Here is a 24,244-nt window from a genome sequence, read left to right on the forward strand (position 1 = left end):
TTTCTTTAGAAGTCGGTGTCCTGACACCCGTACATAGCAAAGTTTTAATACTTCGTTTCTAAGTAAATAACTCAATTGGCCAAAGACAATCCACATTTGTTTGATTTAATTCGAACTGTTAGATAAAAGTGCAGGGCTACTCAAAGAGAGGTAGGTGGCCATCTTTTCTTCCAATACATATTTTATAATTCATCAATAGATCCATAGAATCTATTGAAATGTCCTACTCGTGGTCTATATTTGTAAACACCAACTCATGCTTCTTATTTGTAAACAAAACCAGACGTGCTCTCTTATTACAACTACTACAAGAAGCAGACAACAAGAATCCTCATTATTAACAGGTCATGTGTCAAAAGAGGAACACTAGCGCAACCACTGTCCCGAAGACTGTATAAAATACTATGTAATCTACCAGCATCAGTTTCGGCCGGTAAAATCCTTAGCTTGTCTGGAGCTCTGAGTGATCTAACCTACACCAAACCTCTTAGCTTGCCCAGAGCTCTGAGATCTCCAGCCCATTTAGCTTGCCTATAGCTCTGTGAGAACTCAACAACTTTCTTAGCTTGTCTGGAGCTCTGAGAGATCCTAACCATAAACACCTAGCTTCCCTCGAGCTCTCTAGTTTCCCTGCTCGCTTGGCTTGGCTGGAGCTCTGCCAGACACCAGCCTTTCTTTGTTTGCTGGAGCACTGAGAATTCCTAAACCACTTTTACTTAGCTTGCCTGTAGCTATGTGGGAATCCTTCCTTAATTGACTGGGCCTAGGGGCACCTATTTATCCAAACAGCATAGAGAACTTTGTATTGGTCCACACTTACAGTAACTTTCTGTTATACTGTAAAATTTTATAATAAAAAGGTTGTGGGAGAAAACTGAATACCGTTTCCTAAATTGCTGAACCTACTACGTTATCGAGGTCATTTAAAACTATTAATGGTATTATCAGATGCATCTTTTAGGAGGCAAAGTGACAGTTCAGAGTCTTCCACACACACACACAAGCAAAATGTTTAATGACACTACAGGTTTTTTTATCAATATGGATTACAATCAAAAATTATCCTTAAATAGCTAAAAGCTTCAGTTGATTCTTCTAGCCACAGATTATACATCAATACATTATCAAGCTATTGTTTTCCAGTTGCCCTTTGAACCCAAAACCTTTCCAATCTTCCAACAGAAATGCTCACAATACAGAAGAAAACTAACTTAATTTTGTATCTATAACGAAACATCAACATGTACAAAATGTTAAATTATAGAACTTGGTTCCAGTATAATTTTGCTGAGCAGATTGGATATAAAATTAATGGTATTAGACTGTTATTTTTAGCAAAGTTTATTTTTCTAATTGGAAGTTCTATTTACAGGGCCAGAGTGTGAACATAACGTGCATGGCTCCCAACGACAGAAGATACGAAAGATTTGGTTACATTTGGACAAAGAATAACAAGCTCTTAGCTATGGTTCCAGGAAATGAAATAATTGAAGACTTGTATCCTGTTGGAACAATACTAAAAATCTTTCATGCACAAGTAGGAAGTAATAATATTTCATTTCTTTGTTTCACAATCCTTCACGTTCTATGTGCGATAATTTTATCTCAAATTAACAAAGATTTTAAGGTATTTCTTATGTGTTCAATTTTCTGCCTTCCTTAAATTTTCGTGGGTTCCATTGAATCAAGTTTAATGACAATTAAAAAGCATTACTTATGATGTTTTGGCATCGTAATGACTATTTCAAACTATTACGGTATCAAAGATTATAAGTAATACATTTTTGTTTTATAGTATCAACAAATTCTGATTCAGTGGAAGTATTGTATCTATAAAAGGAGTTTGTTTAGTGATTTAAAAGCTTTTAATATGCAAACAAAGGTTCATTCTTAAAGATTAACATAATGATTGTATCATAGTAACAGCAAGATTTTCATCGTATCTGAAAAATGTTACTTATATCAGTGTTTTGCCTATCATTTCTAACAGAAGGCTGTACATAAAAAGCGATTTTTGATGTACTTGAAGTGTGAAAGGTCTTGAAACCAATATTTAATAAATACATTATCTTGCTACAACTCCATAACCTTGCCCTGCAAAGTTAATTCTTTGGATGTCTCAGGGACCACTTTACAAAAATATGTACAATAAAGTTGGAGTTCAATTGAACCAATTTTTAAAATGTAAATTATATTTTCTATTATTACGGAAGACACAACACACAACATGATATATGTACTACTATGAGCAAAATAAATGACGCGTCTCTTTATTTTGAAGTTTTCTCAAAATATCTCCGTTTTCTTTATATGTTCGAAATTTTGGAAGGTTTCCCCAGCAGGAAACGTTAATAACAAACTCGTTTTTAGTATTTGTGTTAGATATTAGTTTAAAATAAATAAATTAGAAGCGAAAAACATTAAATCGACCGAAATTACGGGAATTACCAACTCTGCTAAAATGGGAATTTTTCAAGAACGCGAGGGAATTCTGCAGTTCAACACGAAGCAACGACATCTATGTCATTGAGAGAAATGTGGATTAAATCTACAAACGAAACTTTTAAAGGAACATTTCTAATATGTCCTATTACGTGCATTATCTGCAAACTCCAAATATATGAATCTATACTAAGTATTAACGTATAGATAGAGCATATAGTGGAAATTGCCTATGGAAAAGGATGAATTGGTAGCACGATCGTAATGAAAAATCATCTTTACCGTAGAACATGTTCAGTTTGCGTAAGAAAACAAATAGCTCAGTTAGTTAAAGCAACGAGTCTCTATGCCGGCGGTAGGTGGTTCGAACCCCACAGAGATGCAGCTGTCATTTTTATCACTGTGGTTGTTTTATTTATTTTTTATGTGGGAAAGAATCAAATTGTAACATATGTGTAAAACTCATGACGATACCAAAAAAAGAAAAAAATGTTGTTGCACTTGCATTAGTGTCCCTAATTTTGTTTGCAAACAGTTTCGTAATTATTTTCCCTGTGCTCACTACTCACAATATGCTCGCTGGTGCATAATGAATGTTTCCCAGTAAACGCTAATTCTAATTTGGAGATTTTTATAAACTTTCCCGTTTATCATTAAATAGTCTTCTATCTACTTTTTGGACACTTTGATACCAGATTTCCCTATTAAATGTTTAATTTTCCCTAGATGTTTAATTACGGAAAAGTTTTACAGTGTATTTGTCTTGAATTGAAATTGTTTTGAATTTAGCACATGAGGTAAGTAGCCCGAAGGAACAAAACTGAAATAACTGATATTCTACGTAAAAGCAACCAATTTTAGATTGATGACGCTTCTTATCTTTACGTTAGAGAGTCAGAGAGAAAAACCCTTTTCTTTCCTCCCCTTTGACCACTCATCTTAAAGCTCTACATGAAAAGATTCGTGTCACATAATTTCGTCTCTCCAAAGACATTCATATAATAATAATAATAATAATAATAATAATAATAATAATAATAATAATAATAATAATAATAATAATAATAATAATAATAATAATAATAATAATAATAGTTAATATTATTATTCCTGAATATGCCACCCTTACATAATGTAGTAACCTTAGACATCTTAGTTTAAAGTGCTTTCTTTTGTAATAATTTGAGCAACCACGTAACAAAATTTAAACTGTATGAGGGGCACGACGTTTTATTTTGCCCCTCTATTTTCAGCACCCTCCCAAAAGAAATTATTTAATTTCTGACAAGCAGGGCAGACAAAATGAATAAGAAATATATTTAGAGCATCCTTTCCTCCGTGAGTGGAATATCACGTAGCATCTTTTATTCTACCGAAGATGATTCTAGGCGGTTATGATTAGGTAACAAAAGAAATACGTAATATATATATAGCGCCCTTTGGCTGTAATATTACCGCTTCTTTATTTGTTCGAAGGCGCCCTACACAACCAAGGGTGACAAAAAGAATAGGAAACGTGTGTAAAGATTATAAAACACTTTATATTTTGTCAGAAGCATGGCAGTGTATGCACAGCATTGCTTTCGTTAACAAGTGTTTCACCCTTGAGTCGCTTATAAAATTAGCCAGAATAAACTTTTGCCGATCGTTGCTCTAGAGGGATTTGTCCAGGATGGTTTGGTATCTGGCTAATAACAATGAGTATGTTCATTTACAACACCGTTAAAGAAATATCAAACTTTCTGAAAGTAACTTACTTAGGAAATATCAAATCCTCCTTATACTTAGCCAGAGCCCATTCTGAAATATTGCATCTGGTGTTCTGGGTGAAAGTTCTATGGGACTATTAGAAAAATATATATTCCCGTTTCCACGCTGACGGTAGAATTTCTGAAACAATTATTGAATTACGTTCGAAGCATTGGCGTAAATAGCCTCCCCACAACCCTGTGGCGTGGGGACCGCACAAGCTGCAAAGCCAAAAAATATATAGAAAGTACGCAGGGACGGACCAGGCCAAATTTTGACCTGGGCAAAGTGACTTTATGCCGCCCTCCCCCCTAGTATAAGCCTATATTTTACATTTTATCCTAGTATTTTTAATAGTTTAAACCCATTTTTCAAAAAGACATTCATTACCTAGGAAAACTTCACAAAGAATATGGCTTGCTATAAACAATACGAACACCGCCCCCCTCCCCCCAGCTTGGTCTAGTGGCTAGCACGCCTGCCTTCTGTGGTCCCGGGTCCAATTCCCGGTGGGTTACTGTTGAACGATAAACGTGGTTCGGATTTCACTATAATCAGTATCCACATTTCCTTTGGCCATTAAGGCATAACCGTGGAACGCTAAACTCAAGCAAACAAACAAACAATACTTACTCCCCCTCCACTCTTTATTCTACATGCCATCTCTCCATTTGTCGATACAGTCCCCTTAGTGCTATGAAACTCTCTTCTTCCATGGTGAAATGGAAAAAGATTATGTAATTGCCGCTACTTTACAAAGAATATAAACCAAAAAAGTCAGTAGGAAACACATTATAAAATTTACTTTTTGAGGCACGCTTTGGCGTCCCTCTGACTCTGGCGCCCCGGGAAGTCGCCCGGGTTGCCCGGCCCAAGGTCCGACCTTGAAAGTATGGACGCATAACTAAGGGCTGCGGACGTGAGGTTAACCTTCATGTTATGACACTGGTGTTTGAAATGTTCAGTAACTGATCTGTTAGTGAAATAATTTCGACGGTTACTGATACTTAAAGTTTAGCTAAGACAAAGTTACCTAACCAAATACATTTGATGTCGCGATGTTACAATTTTATTTCACCTCACATAAAAAAGAGAAAAACAATAGTAATAAAAACTCTTACTCCTATTAGGCTCGAACTAACAACCTAATTCGTACAGACTAGTTGCTCTGACCAACTGAGTTTCGATTTCTTACGCGAAAGAAGTCTGTTATATAACGAGGCATGCTTTTCATTATGATCGTGCTGTTAATTTATTCTTTCGATAGGTAATTTCCACTCTTTGCTTTACCTATATAAATAAATGTATGGATTCATATATTAAGTGTCTTTGGGTAATGTGTGTAATAATTTCGGGACAAATATACTTGCTTAAATTTATTGTATGCTATGATTTGCCCTGATTGTCTGTTCATATGGTGGTTGGAAAACACACGTCAAAACTGTTCGAAGTAATAAAAACACAGCTTAAGAACAGGGACTGAACTGAATCATCACTCGATTGACCTTGACGGCAAAAAAAACCAAAGGGTAGCTATAAACGAAAGTTCAGCATGCATTTCTGTGGAGCTCTGTTCAGTATCACGGTTCTCTGGCAAACACGTTTGTTCTTAGGAGTATATATTACAAACCTAACCTTTCGATAGAACGCATTGGCAGAGAACCAAAGTAAAGAAATTCTTGTCCTGGTTAAGTTGGGGTACCACCATGTGCACTAAAAAAATATCGCGTCTCCTTGAAGTGATACTTTATCGAAAATAACTCGTTTTCCTTATATATTCGAAGTTTCTGAGGGTTTCAAAATGAGGAAACATTACTGACAAATAAGGACGCATTTAGGGGTGGGTTCAGGGGGTCCGGACCCCCTCTGAAATCCCAACTTTTCTGTAAATTTAAACTAATTTTGGGGGTTATCTTTTAAAAAATATTATAATTTATCCTAATATTGAAGTCGGACCCCCCAGATAACTTTGGACCCCTCTCGAAATAAATTCCTGCGTACCTGCCTGCTGACAAATATATTTTCAATATATTCGTTAAATAATAAAGTAAAATAACTAAATTAGGAGCAAAAAGCTTCAACACGGTCCAACTTTTGTCCACTGCCAATATTGTTAGAAGGGATATTAATAGCAAAAACTCCTAGTCAATACTGAACCTTGGAACTTCATCCCGAACACAAGCATATTTTCGAAACACACTAAGGCCTAGCCAGAAAGCATTGTAAGCGAGTTACGTTTGGCAACATCGCACGGAAACAAATGAATGCTGAATCGCATTGTAACCCGTTCGTACTACTACTATTTTTACTACTAACTTTACTATGGATCTGTATAGTACAAGGGCAAACTTATTTTAATGAAAGAAGTTTAATGAATTTTTTTAAATAATTGTTAAATCACTTTTTGAATATTATTTTAAATCTTTTTTTAACGAAAGAAGTGTTATAAACTTTTTTAAAAATAGTAAAAATAATTCTCCTTAGGAAGGGTTTTAACCCACGCCAAAACCAATCTTTCTTACTAGCATGCTGCGCTAGCTCCCTCAGGAACGAGAGCCGACAGCATTTAGCGTTTACTTTGTGCTATATTCACGTCATGACTCGTGATGTCACCAACAGGATCATGATATAGACGTCACTATTTTTCCTACATTGCAGAGTCCCCCGAGATTCGATCATTGTCTACTCGGACTGGAATTGTCATTTGGAACAAACACTTGAATATGAAGCCAAAAATTCCTTTAAAATAGACGAAAACTTCGAAAGTTTTAAGAATTTTAATATTTTTGCCTTTTCCCATAAGGGGGTCTTAGCCTCTAGACCGAAAAGCCCCCCGAGATTTGATCATTGACCACTCGGACTGAAATTCCCATTTGAAACCAAAACTTTAATATGAAGTAAAAAATTAAACTTTTACATCAATTTGAACTGACTGGGTTCCGGTTAACCACACTATTATGTTTAGTTTAGTTAAGTGGTAATTTGTGACAGCTTCACATCATCAAAAGAATCCTTCACTTCCCCCCCCCTCAGGAATCCGTGCTGGATCAGCCACTAGAATCAATAGACACTTTTCTTATTCTTTTTATCACCCTTGGTTGTGTAGGAGCTCGAACAAATAAAGAAGCGGTAATATTACAATCAAGGGGAGCTATGTATTAGGTATCTCTTTAGTTACCTACCCCTAACCGCACAGGGTTATCTTCGGTAGAATTAAAAATGCTACGTGATATTCCAATCATGAAGGGGGAGAGGGTGATATAAATATATTTCTTATTCATTTTGTCTGCCCTGCTTATCAGAAATTACGTAACGTTGTCTCTGTTTGTCAGTAACGTTGTCGTTGTCTGCTGGGAGGGTACTGAAATGAGAAGGGGCAAAAAAACGTCGTGCCGCCTCCCACATGGTTGCTCAAATGATTACAAAAGAAAGCATTTTAAACTAAGATGTCTAAAGTTACTAAATTAGGTAAGTATGGCATATTCAGGATTATTATTATTATTATTATTATTATTATTATTATTATTATTATTATTATTATTATTATTATTATTATTATTATTATTATTATTATTAAGGTTTATCACTATTTTGTGCTTAACAATCGTAACTGATTTCCCAGCCAGTAAAAATTATAATCGAAGTGATGTTCTCTTTACTCATAGTCCTAATCGTTTTGGCTAAATTCCAAATAAAGTATGAATGTACTTTTAGATCTTTGAGTAATATGCAAAATACGATGGTTGAAATTGACTGATTATATAGTATACTAATGGCCAATAGCTTTTATTTACTAGACACCCAAGCAATGGTCTAATTTGAAATAAATTACTACCAGTATGCTCATATACATAGACCTATGTTGGGGAGGGTTTCGGATAAAAAAAAAATGTCGAGGGGACGGAAGAGGAATAAAATTTTGAAGGGGTTGCACTGAAACACTATTTGCTAAAGGACTCTTTAGGACTGTGATTGGCAAATCTGAAAACGCAAATCTAGTCTTGCCCGAAAAAAACATTGGTCTCATTTATGCTTCTTGAGAAATTGTTAACTAATTATTACTTTCTATTGCCCATCTTTGTTTGATTTTCCTCTTTAAAAAATGAAGAATACTACATATCGTACAAATTAAACCTTACTAATCCGATCAAGATCATATTGGTTTGATGGTAGGTCTTGAATTGCTATATAAACGTGTGAATCATTTCGTTGTGTAGAGTTTCAGTTCTCGTATTGTAAGTGGTAAAATTCTGAATCACATTTTCGAGGACAGAAAGTTACACAGCAAGCTCATCTGATCGGGATCAAACTTGGCATGATTATCAACCTTCTTCTGCTACATAACCATGTGAAATATTATGTTATATATGCTATCAGTCCCCGAGTTAAGGGCGGTCAAATTTTGAGTCATGTTTATTCAAAAATATAAAATCATACATTAAACTTATCCAATTGGGTTCATGATTGGAATTGTAATAGACCTTGATATGATGTATAAGCGTCTTAATTATTATGGTGTGCAGGTTCTGAAGTTATGCAGAAAGTTTTAAATAAATTCATTGAGTATAATAGAAATGTTATAAATATTGTCTAAATAACAAGTAATGACCAGTCTTGAACAGGGACAATACTACTAAGCAATTAAAATTTCTAGGACAGATAGAAATCAATATAAAAAGAGGATTTTTTACTACTATGCTTGTTTCATCTGCATCAAAATTAATACGCATTTTATGTATCTATTTATTGATATCATGCGTAAATTGTAGCATCATATGTGTCATCTCGCATTAAATGTTTAAAACAGACGCATAACGTTAAGTGACGTATCAAAGGCCATGTTCCGTTTATATATATATATATATATATATATATATATATATATATATATATATATATATATATATATATATATATATATATATATAAAGGATGATGATGAATACAATCCCGTAAATTTACTGAAAGCTGAACGCATCAATGCAATTCAACGAAGCAAGCAAGAAAGAAAAATGATAGACAGATATGACAAAATGAATTAGCATACTCTTAAATACAGTGCCGTAATTTGTGTGGGATGGGGGGCAACTGCTCCCATTTTTAAGTTCCTCGCCGTTCAAACAATGTTGCACTTCAAGGCAAAACGTTCTTACTTTCTATGATACGACACGAACGTTATTGCATAATTGAAGCATGGGATAATTTGACCAAACAGAAAAAGTTAACGGCATATTTCAGTAAAATGTCTAATATTATGATTTCTTATGATTTCTTAAGACTTTACTTTGTGTAAAATATTGTCCCTTTACTTTGGCTTGTGAAACATGGGATAAGCCCATAATACCATTTCCAAAAGAACTGAAAATAGTTTAAGATGCTACTGTGCTGGCCCATCATCTGAACAAAATGTGGTAAGCACGTGAGACGAAGCATAAATGTAATCTTTATCTTACATTAGTAAAACGCCGTAGACGTGATAAAAATGTTTATTAAAGTTTTAAATTGATATGTGGAGGGATTCATATTTTCCTAGAAAACCCAGCTTCATATTTTTCTAGAAGGGGCAAAACTAGAGCTTGCCTCCTTGTGATATGTTTCAAGTTATGGCGCTCCCTGAGCATTGTTTCAATATGATAGAGCATGTTTTAAATTTTTACAATTGGTATGTTTTTTGGAATATATTAACTTATTAGTGGTATGTCATACTGCTCATACAGACCTAATTCGATCACTGGTTTCAAGCTACTGCTATTCATATGTATGGAAAGCCTGATAGAATAGCCCTATGAGTTTGTTTATCTGTCTCTTGATAAAAATCAGAGCATAAACAGTAGGAAGTAAAAAGAAATATTTTCCTGATATTTTATCATCACTCAAAGAATATGTTTCATTTCCGCTCTTATATCTCGATTGGAACCGAAACTAGTTGATCTTCCTGCTTTAATACTGGGTACCAATGGTTTAGAGTCTATTATAGTTTGATACTAGGTTTCCATAATTTAGAGCCTATGATAGTTACAATCTATTATAGTTTAATACTGGGTCCCCATAGTTTAGACTCTATTATAATTTAATACTAGGTCCCCATAGTTTAGAATCTGTAATAGTTACAATCTATCATAGTTTAATACTGGATCACCATAATTTGGACTCTATTATAGTTTAATACTAGGTCTCCATAGTTTAGAATCTGTGTTAGTTACAATCTATCATAGTTTAATAGTGGATCACCACAGTTTAGACTCTATTATAGTTTAATACTGGGTCACTATAGTGTAGAGTCTATTATAATTTAATACTGGTTCACTAAAGTTTAGAATCTATTATAGTTTTATACTGAGTCCCCATAGTTTATAATCTATGATAGTTACAATCTATCATAGTTTAGTACTGGATCACCATAGTTTAGACTCTATTATAGTTTAATACTGGGCCACCATAGTGTAGAGTCTATTATAATTTAATACTGAGTCACGATAGTTTAGAGTCTATTATAGTTTAATACTGAGTCTCCAGAATTTAGAGTCTGTTATAGTTATACTATATGAAATGATACTCATTTATCCTATCAATCTCTAAATTGTCCTTTATTTTCTTGTAGACATCAGCTACGTATACTTGCAACGTGATAGGAAACATGGCGATGAGCAATATCAGCGTTCGAGTAGAAGTAGTGGAAAAGAACAGGATTCCATTATGCAAAGAGGATGAGTTGTTTGGCATTGTATGGCAGGCTTCTGCTCCAGCACAAACAGCTATTGAAGAATGTCCAAAACGTTATGTAGGAAACGCCACTCGTGACTGTGTTCTAGTAGATGCGAAGCGAACAAAATGGCAGCTACCTGACTTTTCAAATTGTGAATCGGAATATCTAGAGAATATATTTAAAAATGTAAGTACTTGTTAATTTCTCTGATGTTATTAGTGACATAATGAAGAACAAACCAACATACGTGAAAATATTTATTACACAATAAATAATAATAGTGTTTACATTACACAATTTTTAAATAATTGGAGACTTGAGTGAAATCACATCGGTTAAAAGTTTTATGTTATCGCTACAAGTGAAACATAAGAAAGTTTTATGCAGCTCTAGAAACAAATAGGCTATACAAAAATTTGTATATTACGTAACTTTCCCCTCTTTAACTTGTGAAGTAAGCACATTCGATGCTGACATACTTCTGTCACCATTTGTGTTACGTGGTTATCACTTTATATGTCTTTCAAATAATGTTTGTTGTTTCTTTAAAGTTTGTGTCGTTTATGGTTGCTCCACGTTAATGTTATCATCTACCTTCTTACAGAATGTTAATTCATCACTTGAATTGTTTCCTGACTTCATAATGACGCAAGTCAATACCTCAAAATTCGCCGTCCTAATATAAATCGAACGTGCACCATATGTGCACAGTGACATGTATTCTAAATTTTTCGTTACATGGAAGAACACTCTGCAGGAATATCTTGCAATATCGCGGTGAATTCTTTCTAAGCAACGTCCGCGCTCACAGTGTTGCCAATAGGTCCCTTCAGAACAGGCGCGCACCCAGAAATTCTCGGGGAAAAACGAAGCTTTGGGGGTGAGTCCAATACTACAAGCCCCTACGTCTATGTACACTGACGTATTTACGATTTTGTTACGGGAGGGGCTTTGCTAACTTTCGGGGGGGCTTTGCCTGGAAATGTGAAAATTCTGCAAGATATTTCGTTTACTTTACTATACTAAGGAAGATTTCGGGGGGGGCTTAAGCCCAGAAGCCACCCCCCTAAATACGCCACTGTCTATGTAGTATTAAACGGGCGTTATTCTGCACCTGAAAAGACGATAAATGATTATAAAACATTTCCATCTATATTTTCAGAATAAAAATATAAAACTAGATTGTTTTTATAAGAGAAAAAGTTTCGATGAAGTGTAAGATTAATTTTTTATGCTACCTCAATCATTTCCCTATTAAACAAGTATAGTTTTATAGAGAAAGTGTTCAAGTGTATGTTGAGTTAGGAAGCTTTACGGGTGGGTTTGGACCTAGTAGACTCCCGTGGGTACACCCCTCCTTCAGAAAATAGCTAAATGATGCACAGAGTCTACGTAAAAATGACTAAACTTATCTAAAACTATATCTAAGTTTATAAATATTTTTGTAAGTGACTAGCCGATCCGGCTAGAATCTTATTAGAGGGTTACGCCCTCTCTTAGGGAACTGAAATGAACGAATTTTGAATGTGAAGAATTTTGAGAGGGTCTCAGAGTTCTTTATTAAGCTAGAAGAAGAATTATCAGAAACTTAAGGATCTTTGCATGCCTTAACATCAGGCAGAGTAAGAGTAATATAACAATTTCAGGACATATACCTACATGAACGTTAAGATTGAGCATAGAGTGAGTCAATACATGATGTGACGTAGGTGTCATTATATAAGTTTATATACTTTAGAGATGAGGATGATAGGTAAGGCGAGGTGCATGATCATAACACAGGGAAAGGTTACTTGACGAATGACGCTATCTTCTCGCCTAAGGGCTACTCTAGCCATTGATGAAGACAATGAGAGACCATGTTAGTTGTGGATGGATTTATTGTGCAACATAGGATGGAAAGTGGAGCGGCAGGTGGTTATGAATTTGATAGTCTGCAAGGAACTCCAGATCTAGGGCATCAGGAGGTAGTGTGTTTTATACCTAACAGAATTTGTAATTAAAGTGAGGAAAATATTTCCAAACTTTAGTAGATCAACTTAAAATATAATGTAGTGTTCTTAACATTCTGAAACCGAAACTTTTTTTTAAATCATTCACACTTAAAATATTTAAAGTGCGTTTTGTTCTGATATTCACGAGGAGTGCTAAGGATTAATTCAATTCTTTTTCTCGTTTCCAACTCTTAACGACCGTATTTTAGTGGCGTTATTGATTTAGCAAAACACACTCGAAAAAAATCATATCTACAATAATTAAAAACGCGTTGAAACTCAAGAGCTTTCGAAATAACGATTTGTCGTGAGACTGTTACGTAGAAGGAAATGAGACAAGCAAAATACATATTGTTGTGTGGCAATGTAAAAGCTGCTTCAAGTTGAAGGTTTGAAAAGTTGTAAGTTAAACTTGAATTAACATTTTAAAGAAAGTTTAGAAATAGAAATACAAAGTAGAAACTGAAATCATTTGGCTAAGGATAGATGTCAGTGGAGAGCTTTTGTAAATGCGGCATTGATATAAATTCTTTAAACATGTAAAAGTTGAAAACAATTCTCAATATTATAAATGAAAAATAAAATATTTCAGTTTTATGTCCCATGCTTAGAACACTACTTAAATTATGCTCTTATTAATTCAAAATCTAATAAAGAAATAAATTGAACTGCATTTTAATAAAATAAAACAATTCATGGTTATATATGAGAAAGGAAAACTTGGTACGGTTTACTTAAACTGTTATTGATAAAAATAATTCGATTAGCTAAAATCAATGAAGCTGCCGTATATTAAACACCAGGCCGATAGCCAGCCCAAAAATGTAGGGGGGGCGGATGAAGTTAGGGGGGCCCGATCCAACCATTTATAGTACATCACCATATTATAGTGCATTTGCAAGCCTACCGTGAAAATTTTAGTGGGGCCAGCGAAAATTTAGGGGGGCGGGCCCTCCTAGACCCCCCCTGGATACGGGCCTGTTAAACACTATGGAAACCTTTTCCACACACTACATACATATTTAATTTCGCGTTTAAATATCAGTTGTATATTCTTAAAGCTTTGCGATATAATTTCGTTCTCTTTATTTACAGGATGTGTAAAAAAAAAAAAAAAAATTCCAAATTTTAAAGACCATCAACAGAAACACAGAATCGTATTGTAAATGGTATTACATACCAAGAAGAGGAAAAGAACGCTTTTTTTTTTACTTGGCTGCGAAATTAAATGTTGATTTAAATATTTAACTTCGTTCAATATGATTTCCATTTTGAAACTTAGCTTTGTGATATAGTTTTGCATAATTGAAGATTGTTCTGATCTAATAATAACTATGCTATTCTATTCTTATTTTCAGTTTCGAAATCTGATGTTAGGGTACCAAAACACAACTGGAATGTCCACTCTAACAACTTTGATGAATTACTTAGAAAATCGAACTTTCCTCTACCCTGGTGAAGGTGAACGGGTCATTGAGGTTATAGAAGAAATACAGGCTTACTTGAATAATTCAAATGCAGTAGAGGAATTTTTGGAATCATCACAGACGTTTTATCACATTATGGCTCTACTTATTGAATTTGACTATTCTATTGTAAATAAGAGGGTAAGAATCAAGTATTTGTAATAAGATAACGTCTGTATTATTATAACGTTTCTTTATAATATACTTTTAAAATATGTAACTTTTTGCGGGCAGTAACTCAGGTTAGATGTAACAAAGCTAACAAAGTTTAAGAAAGTACATAGTTTCCGTTATTAAGTTGGTAATAAAAATATTAATTTCTGGAACGTCTCCTCACCAGTCTGATTGTCTGAGGAGGCTTATTTTTAACATACGTCGCTAAGAGAGGTTCCATTCATACCTGTTTATAAAATTCTAAGTTCATCTAAGTGTAATTTTTGTTTTCTTCGCCACTACGTATCAGTTGTCACCTACAGCTAATAAACATAGCAGGCACGTGGTTTGTTTGATTCACTCACGAAGCTAGTTACTTCCAAGACTTTCCTAATTTTTCTGGCTTCGAGTGTTATCTCATTTAAATTGTTTCATTGTTTTATTTCATTTTATTTTATTTACTAATGAAGCGTGAACACTTGAATGTATCAAAGTTAGGATTTACTTTCAGGGTTTTGAAAATGGATTAATTCTTGGACACTGTCCTCTTTCTTCAAATATTTGTAAGCAAGGAGGGCTCAGGCACGTGCAATAGTATCATCTGCAGCTCCTGTTCTTTAGAAAGAACACATTTTTTTATGTACATCATCCTATCATAATTATAGTAGCACTAATGAAAACATAAGATTCATCGAATAATAATAATACTCTACTAATAAGAAGAGTTGGACGTCGATGAGAATGTACAAAGTTACAGTGTGTCTGTCAGGAATAGGCTTTCAACTACAAATATGTACTTTAAATTTCGTATACTTTTCGCTGCCCTTCAAAACTTGCCACTCAGTGCAAATGCAAGTGCTGCACATATACGGTAGAACCAGCCCTGTTTGTAAGCACGTAAACACTACGAATTGTCTGCTCTTTAGAATAGCTTGAGACAGCATGAGCTTATATGAGTAATGTAAATACGTACCTTAGTGATTCATATTCATTTAATATGGTTAATCATTTGAAACACTCTGCTGTTTGTTATGTGTGTATTTAACAGCTTGTAGTAAAGATAAGTATTATTGTCGACCTGGCTGTCTCTAAGAAAATTTGCATAAATCCGAGGGGCAGGGGCATAAATCAAAATATGATGGCGCTATTTTTCTGTCATTCCAGAGCACATTAAATTTTAAAAAGTCTTAGGTCCCTGTAACTGAAGCAGAATAAAATAGGGCAATACACGTAACTGATTCTATAACGTATTATGAATTTAAATATGTATGTAATCGTGTATCTTGGAATTGGAAATGCCATATATTTACGGATATTCCTATACAAAATTCAGACATTCTAGAAAGGTAGACAGACTTATGTGAGGATAATATTATCTCATTTCTGATTGCAAGTGAAGATACTGTACCGCTCTGGTTCTCAACCTTTCATTTTCACCGTAATAGGAAAAAAGATGCTGAGATCCTTTTGAAGATACTCCGGGTGCCTTTGATTGTTGCTTTTATTTCGTCTGAAATAATACGCCCTTGGTATGTCATGGCTCACTTTACGGTCTACAGTTGAAAACATGTCAGCAATGAAAAGCGTGTTGTAAACATAATGAAAAGTCCAGCTATATTCTTTCTACATTTTGACTTCTACGTACGTAGATAAAGTTACTGGAACAAATTACTTCTCCGGTTTCCTTTCGTATTTAAAATTGCTTTATCTATGTATAGATCTTACTTAATATGTAAACTTGGTATGAAAATGTATAACTTTCTCTTACAGTACCTAGTATAGTATAGTACCTAGTTCTTAATACTGCCATAATTGACTTACTGATTGGCATGTACACATTCCCATCGGGAAGCAAGTTTACCAGTTGTGTTTATCATCAGATATGTAAGTCATGTGCCAAACAGTCTGAAACATTATGTTCGTTTCTACTAGAGTTATGTCAAGGAATTATATGACTGTCTAGCAGTGTCTTATAGTTGAAGAATTCATCTATTTAATAGTGTCAAAGTCCTAGAAGAACATTTAATGTGAAAAACTGGAATACCAGTAATTATTTTAAAATTCTATTATATAATTATATTTATGTAATAAAAATATATATATCATATTTTCACAGAAGGTTGTCCAATTCCAACAACAGATGAAAACTCATTCATTGCTCTGGGGATCCCTAATGAATGCTCCATATTTAGGCCATGTGACGTCAAATACATTTGTTGTTGATATATTCTGCTTAGATGGTGGACTCCTACACAAGCGACATTTACCTCTTGCTTCAGTAAGGTAGGTCCAAAGAAATTTTAATATAATGAAAATAAAATTTACTGTGTAGGACCTGTAAAGTAACAGTTTTTAATACACAACCAAACTAGATGATTCTTTTAAGGTGGATCACTACCCGGAAGTCAGTATAAGCATTAGTTCATTACCTTAACCAATGCGTAACGAAATGGCACATATTATAAGTATTGCACTATAAAATAGAGTTATGCGTTAGCTACAACATAAGATACTATTTCCTGTGCTATTTCCAGGGAAGAAAATTATCCCGTGACCTCACGGAATCCGGTTCAAAAGTGTGACATTTCAAGAAAAAGATAATGAAAATATGACTTAGCACCTTTGGGATCTGAGCTAATTCTTTTTCATATTACATTTGTAAAATGTGTACATGCTACAGTAATTAAAACGATACACTGTGTTTGAGATAAAAAAAAAAAAAAATTCGAAATTGATATTGTATTATGATTGCGTGACAGACCTGTAACCAACAAAATTTCTTATGGGCAAAAATGGATACTGAGGGAGAATGACAAAGATGACAAGGACTATTTATTTATTTATGGAATATAACGGAACTGTGACTCCTTTTCCAAATGATATACTATACCAGTGGCGTATTTAGGGGGGTGGCTTCCGGGCTTAAGCCCCCCGAAATCTTACTTAGTATAGTAAAATAAATGAAATATCTTGCAGAATTTTCACATTTCCAGGCAAAGCCCCCCCCCCCCCGAAAGTTAGCAAAGCCCCTCCCGAAACAAAATCGTAAATACGCCACTGTACTATACTGACAATGAATTAAGTTTGGACAAAAGGACATCACTCCAATTTTATGGCACACTCACTTCTTTTTAACATTTTCAAAACTACTTTCCTAAAGTTGCCGAAATGGCTTGAGAGAATTGTTGTATTAGCATAGCTAGCATTTTGTATGGCTGTCTATTAGCAATTAAGATATGATTTTTATTAAATGGCATTAGTCTGGACGAATACCCTTTGACAAATAATGGTTTGCCACAGTGATGACAGCATAAAATATTTTCTTGCCCAAAATGTCTATGGAGGAGCATGTGTATATGGAGGAGAAGTGTGTATTCTATCTCCGTAAGTTTACAGTTAATGTTTTTATGTAACATAAAACGCTAAAACGTTATACGTATACCATAAAAGGGAGAGTAGAAACAGTTTGAACGAATTTTATACGATTACCTAAAAGATACTCCTGTCAATTTCACTGAAATTATGGTTTTCTTTGACAATTGCAATGGACTAAACGAAAACCAATTTCTAAGTAGATTTTTACTGTATTTAACACTGAAAAGTTTTCGGAAAGTTCAGCAATTTTCCTCTGTAGAGGTCACAATTTTCAATCGAGTTTTTGGATTAATAAAAAGGTTTCGGCAAAGTTATAAGATTTATGCAGTGTCTACGAAATTGCATAAAAAGTAATAAAAATTGAGCAATAGGACAAGTTTGTGGTTAAAGAGATGAAGAGCAGTGACAAGTTTGCACTTTTAGTCTGGTAGCCAGACCATTGAACCTGGAATTGTCGTACGCCCAAAGTGTTTTTTTTTTCTGTTTCTTACTGATTTGAGTGTGCTAAACAAGAATCTGTCATTGTTGGGCAAATTGAGGTACGGGCACCTGAAATTGGGGGTCTCATTAGATCATGCTAGCCACTATTTTTAGATATTTCCTTCAATATTTCGGGAACCATTTATCCTAGAACAGACAAATTGGGTACGTAAGTGAATATCAATGTCCTTAACATTACCCCATCTTCAGTTTGAAAGAATACAATATATGCCAGCAGTGTTGCCAGGTTCAAAACTAAATGTTAACATTTATTATTTTATTTACTTTTGAACCTGAATTGTCGTACGTTCAAAGTTCCTTTGCTGTATCTTACTGATTTGAGTATGCTAAGCAAGAATCTGTCGGGTACCACTCCGTCATTGTTGGGCAAATTGAGGTACGGGCTCCTGACATCAAAGTCCTCATTAGATTCACGCTACGCTACTGTTCATAGACATTTCCTTCAATATCTCGGGAACCATTTATCCTAGAACAAGCAAATTCCGAACGTAGGGAATAACATTATTATTAATATTAAAGCCATTCCCAATTTTTTTTAAAAAAATTACAGTAACTGCCAGCAGTGTTGCCAGGTTCAAAATAAAAGTTTACTTTTATTTCTTTATTTACTTTTAGGGATTTTGAATGGAGGAGTAAAGGAAAAATATGGGTATACTTACGCACGGAAGAAAAAAGAAAAGTACGTTCAGACTATAGCAATACTACATAAATTTAAGTGATGCGATTGGGTCAAAAATAAGAACCTTTATGGAAATATCTAAATCTCACTGTTAAATGTACCAACCTAGTTTAAGATCTCATATACAGCAATTAACCTTAACGTGATAGCGTCCTTTCATTTCATATTCCTTCCAGAAGTATGAAGTTGACTTTTTTTTAAATATTATTGTTAAACAATAAAACACAGAATGTAAAAATTACACTATCAGAACTTTCTATGTATTCGTTTCATGTACAATGAACTATTTTTGTTCACTATCATTTTCTTCATCAGAATCACCCAAATTGTCTTCCACTGTTCTCGTGAGTGGATTGTCACATTCATCACTACTGCCACATGCACAGAACATTGTACATCCTAGCTTGTTTGCAGAGCAACTACATTTAGCAGTAAACCACTTCGTTTCTTTTGAACATAAACAGCGAAACATTCGTAAAACATCATCTGAAGCTACAGCTGAAGTATCTTTAAGCATAACTGGAACCAAGAAATTATTTATATCTGGAGGTCTTTTTTGCATTGCATTCTTCCAGATAGCACATTGTAAGGGGGCTCTTTTGTTGTGTTCAAGGAAAACTTCTTGGGTTGGTGAATAGATCTTAAATGTAAAGATGTCATCCTTGAACTTCCTACTTTCTTGGCCCACACGGAGTACCGTATCTGAGCCATGTTCTTCTGATGCTCAAGCCCATAGCATGCTATAATAAATTCTGAAGCTTCTTGCATGACTGTGTTGAGTTCTGCGGCAGGATTTCCTAGATTTTGCAATTTGTATCCCTTTTTTTAAAACGAGAAGTGCATTTTTCTTTCCTATTCCATAAATACTCTCAATAGTGTCGCATCCTGTTAATGCGTGAGCTGCTAGCAAATGTTTAACGATATCTAACGCCTTTTCCTTTGAGGCTAAAATATGAATCGCTGTCCTTTGGCTGATCACAGATTCCATAAAGACTTAACTACCTTCAACAATTTCAGCATAATGATAGAGGAGGAGAAGAAATACATTTCTGTCATCGGAAAATATCCGTGATATCAGAAGCAAACGTTCTAGCAAATAGCATAGCTGGATGAACAAGAATAACGTCTGCTTCCTCATTTTCATTACTCAGACCTGGAAGTGGAAATGTTCCATCTGGAGTTACATCGATATTGGTAATATCAGGCCCAGTGACTATCAACTTCTGAAGAATAGGGAAAGACTTCACACATTCACAAAAGTAGTTGCATATGTGTTGAATTTCTTGAATCTAGTTTTCAGAAACTGTAAGAATAACTTCTTGTGGTGGAAGGGCAGTATTCATTCTCAGTTGATACTCTCTGCTGACTTTTACACATCGTTGTGCCGTGTGCAACTTTTAATGCTATTCTCATTGTATCTATCAAATACAAGATATACATCAGCAGTTTGTAGGCGATCGTTGATATATTCTACATACTTTTACACAAAATCTCAAACAGTTCCATTTGATGGCCCAGAGAATTGCAGAACCGTCTATTACATAAGCACTGGGACGAGCTCGAACACGATTAGAGAGTTCCACTGCTAAACTTCATTTTAAAACTGCTTTAGATGTGAATCTCATAGAGCCATCATCATTAAATATTGCAGTTGGAAGTGGTGCTAGTTCATGCTTAAGGACAGACACAACAAACCAATCACACGTTGGTATATGACATCGGCGTCATAAACAGAAACCCCGTCAATGGTTGCATTTTTTTCATTGAGGCCATGGTTTTGATTTTCATTGAGATGGGTCTGTGAAAACCTTCTGGCCATGATTTTTGGAATTCAATCATTTGCTTTTCTCCTATTGCTACAGCATCACGAACGTTTACATATGCAGCTGCAACTCGTCCAGCTACGATATTGTTAATTTCAGGAATCAATGCACTGAAATAGTTTTTCTCGAGTTCTTTTTCTGTCTTCATTGTCCTTTTTCTTTCTGGGTTCACTTTCTTCTTTGTGATATAGAAAAAGCAATTGGAGGTCTTTATCATTTCGTAGTTCTTCAATGTTTTTTCTGCAGCTGAGTGCAAATGTGAAGACTTAGTGCCCAAGTTGCAACCATGTTTCCGTTTAGAGTAATACCAATAAGCTCTCTATGACTCTTCCCGTGCCTCATGAAGGTAGTTTCAATAAACATGCCATTCCAAATAGCATTGCATATACCTCATCTGTGTCGTGCAACATGTTCTCCTTTTAAAAACTTTTCCAATACATTACTATCAATGTTGCACATCGAGGAGTAATAATAAAGGCAATATGTAGCATAGTTGAAATGTCATGCTGCAAAAAAGTATGGAATCATTTGCTTCACAGCATACATATGTAATGGAAAATCAGCCTCTCGTTCAGCTCTCACAAACAACATTACTATAAGAGCAGGCCTCCCTAGGCAATTACCCGCAGTTTACATGTCTTGCTCATGTCTGCTTTGCATGAAAGGTATTCCATAGATAGATACACTTAATATATGCGGTCTAAGTATTTCTTCTGCTAATATTCGTAGGTTCTGTGGAAATTTCTAGTAGCATTCGCTGCACTTTGCCGAACTTTTTGGCCCCTGGGTCCCTGCCTCAGGACCCATGGTCCCTGGCCGGGGTCAATGACCTAGGGGTACATAGGACCACCCCCTCTAAATTTTGGCAGGGGTACCATGGCCCACCCCCTAAATTTTGGCAGGGGTACATAGGACCACCCCCCTTAAATTTTGGAAATTGCCAAATCTAAAAATTTGGTATGGTAGCCTAGGACCATAGTATGTACCTCTATCAGTATTGGGTGTCTATGTCGTTCCCTTTCATGGGTAAAAAATTGCCAAAAAGTCAAATTTCGGGGGTTTTTGACCTAATTTATCCCCTTGGATGAGGTGTTATTACCCTATATGGTTATATGGGCGTATACAGGGGTCCATTCCCTTTCATAAGACATGGGTATATTAATGCACCCCTTGAAAAATTTGGGAGGGGTACCTTGGCCCACCCCTTAAATTTTGGAAATTGCCAAATCTAAAAATTCGGTATGGTAGCCTAGGACCACAGTATGTACCTCTATCAGTATTGGGGGTCAATGTCGTTCCCTTTCATGGGTAAAAAAATTGCCAAAAATTCACATTTCGGAGGTTTTTGACCTAATTTATCCCCTTGGATGAGGTGTTATTACCCTATATGGTTATATGGGCGTATACAGGGGTTCATTACCTATCATAAGACATGGGTATATTAATGCACCCCTTGAAATTTTTGGAAGGGGTACCTTGGCCCACCCCTTCAATTTTGGAAATTGCCCAATTTCAACATTGGGTATTATAGTACAGGACCCTAATATGTATTATGATAAATTTGGGTGGTCCACCTCATTCCCTTTTAGGGGTAAAAAATTGCCAAAAATTCAAATTTCGGGGGTTTTTGACCTAATTTATCCCCTTGGATGAGGTGTTATTACCCTATATAGTTATATGGGCGTATACAGGGTCCATTACCTTTCATAAGACATGGGTATATTAATGCACCCCTTGAAAAATTTGGGAGGGGTACCATGGCCCACCCCTTAAATTTTGGAAATTGACCAATTTAAACATTTGGTATTATAGTACCGAATCCTAACATGTATTATGATAAATTTGGATGGTCCACCTCGTTTCCTTCTAGGGGTACAAAATTGTCAAAATATAAACGTAAGCAATACGTTGTACCACGTGTTTGGTCTTTTGGCCCAATTTAACCTCTTGGATGAGGTTCTATTACCTTATATGGTTATATGGTTATGTATAGGGGTCTATTCCCTATCATAAGACATAGGTACATTTGTGCACTCCTTTAAAAATTTGGGAGGGGTACTTTGGCCCACCCCTTTAATTTTGGAAATTGTTCAATTTAAACATTTGGTATTACAGTATAGGACCCTAATATGGATCACTATAAATTTGGATGGTCCACCTCGTTCCCTTTTTAGGGGTACAAAATTGCCAAAATATAAACGTAAGCAATACGTTGTACCACGTGTTTGGTTTTTGACCTAATTTATCTCCTTGGATGAGGTCCTATTACCTTATATGGTTATATTGTAATGTATAGGTGTTCATTTCCTATCATAAGACATAGGTACATTGGTGCATCCCTTTCAATTTTAGGAGAGGTACGTACCTTGGCCCACCCCTTCAATTTCAGAAATTCTCCAATTTAAGCATTTGGTATTATAGTACAGGACCTCATTATGTATCATGATAAATTTGGATGGTCCATCTCGTTCCCTTTCATGGGTACGAAATTGCCAAATTTAGGTACAACCACGTGTTTGGTTTTTGATTTAATTTATTCCCTTGGATGAGGTCCTATTACCTTATATGGTTATATGGTCATGTATAGGGGTCCATTTCCTATCATAAGACATAGGTACATTTTGCACCCCCGGGAGGGGTACAATGGCCCACCCCTTTAATTTTGGAAATTGTTCAATTTAAACATTTGGTATTACAGTATAGGACCCTAATATGGATCACTATAAATTTGGATGGTCCACCTCGTTCCCTTTTTAGGGGTACAAAATTGCCAAAATATAAACGTAAGCAATACGTTGTACCACGTGTTTGGTTTTTGACCTAATTTATCTCCTTGGATGAGGTCCTATTACCTTATATGGTTATATTGTAATGTATAGGTGTTCATTTCCTATCATAAGACATAGGTACATTGGTGCATCCCTTTCAATTTTAGGAGAGGTACGTACCTTGGCCCGCCCCTTAAATTTTGGAATTTTTTTGATTTAAGCATTCGGTATTATAGTACAGGACCTTAATATGTATTATGATAAATTTGGATGGTCCACATCGTCCACTTTCATGGGTACGAAATTGCCAAAATATAAACGTAAGCAATACGTTGTACCACGTGTTTGACATTTTGACCCAATTTATCTCTTGGATGAGGTCCTATTACCTTATATGTTTATATGGTTATGTATAGGAGTCTATTCCCTATCATAAGACATAGGTACATTTGTGCACCCCTTTAAAATTTGTTAGGGGTACCTTGGCCCATCCCTTAAATTTTAGAAATTGCTCATTTTATATATTTGGTATTATAGTACTGGACCCTAACATGTATTATGATAAATTTGGGTGGTTTACCTCGTTTC

At 35.0% G+C, this 24,244-nt stretch overlaps 1 protein-coding gene across 1 annotated transcript in view; it reads left to right on the top strand.

Annotated features, from left to right (window-relative positions):
- LOC145676060 (uncharacterized) overlaps window positions 1-24,244 on the top strand; it is a 1,660,834-nt gene that overhangs the window by 1,582,141 nt on the left and 54,449 nt on the right. Inside the window, exons 13-16 of the mRNA XM_081746923.1 lie at window positions 1,373-1,537; window positions 10,793-11,083; window positions 14,250-14,498; window positions 16,627-16,793. Of these exons, the coding sequence (XP_081603049.1) occupies window positions 1,373-1,537; window positions 10,793-11,083; window positions 14,250-14,498; window positions 16,627-16,793 (872 nt within the window). The remainder of the gene's footprint in view (window positions 1-1,372; window positions 1,538-10,792; window positions 11,084-14,249; window positions 14,499-16,626; window positions 16,794-24,244) is intronic.

Source organism: Thermobia domestica, chromosome 18 (genome assembly GCF_964235325.1).
Source record: "Thermobia domestica chromosome 18, izTheDome1.hap1.1, whole genome shotgun sequence".
Lineage (NCBI taxonomy): Eukaryota > Metazoa > Arthropoda > Insecta > Zygentoma > Lepismatidae > Thermobia > Thermobia domestica.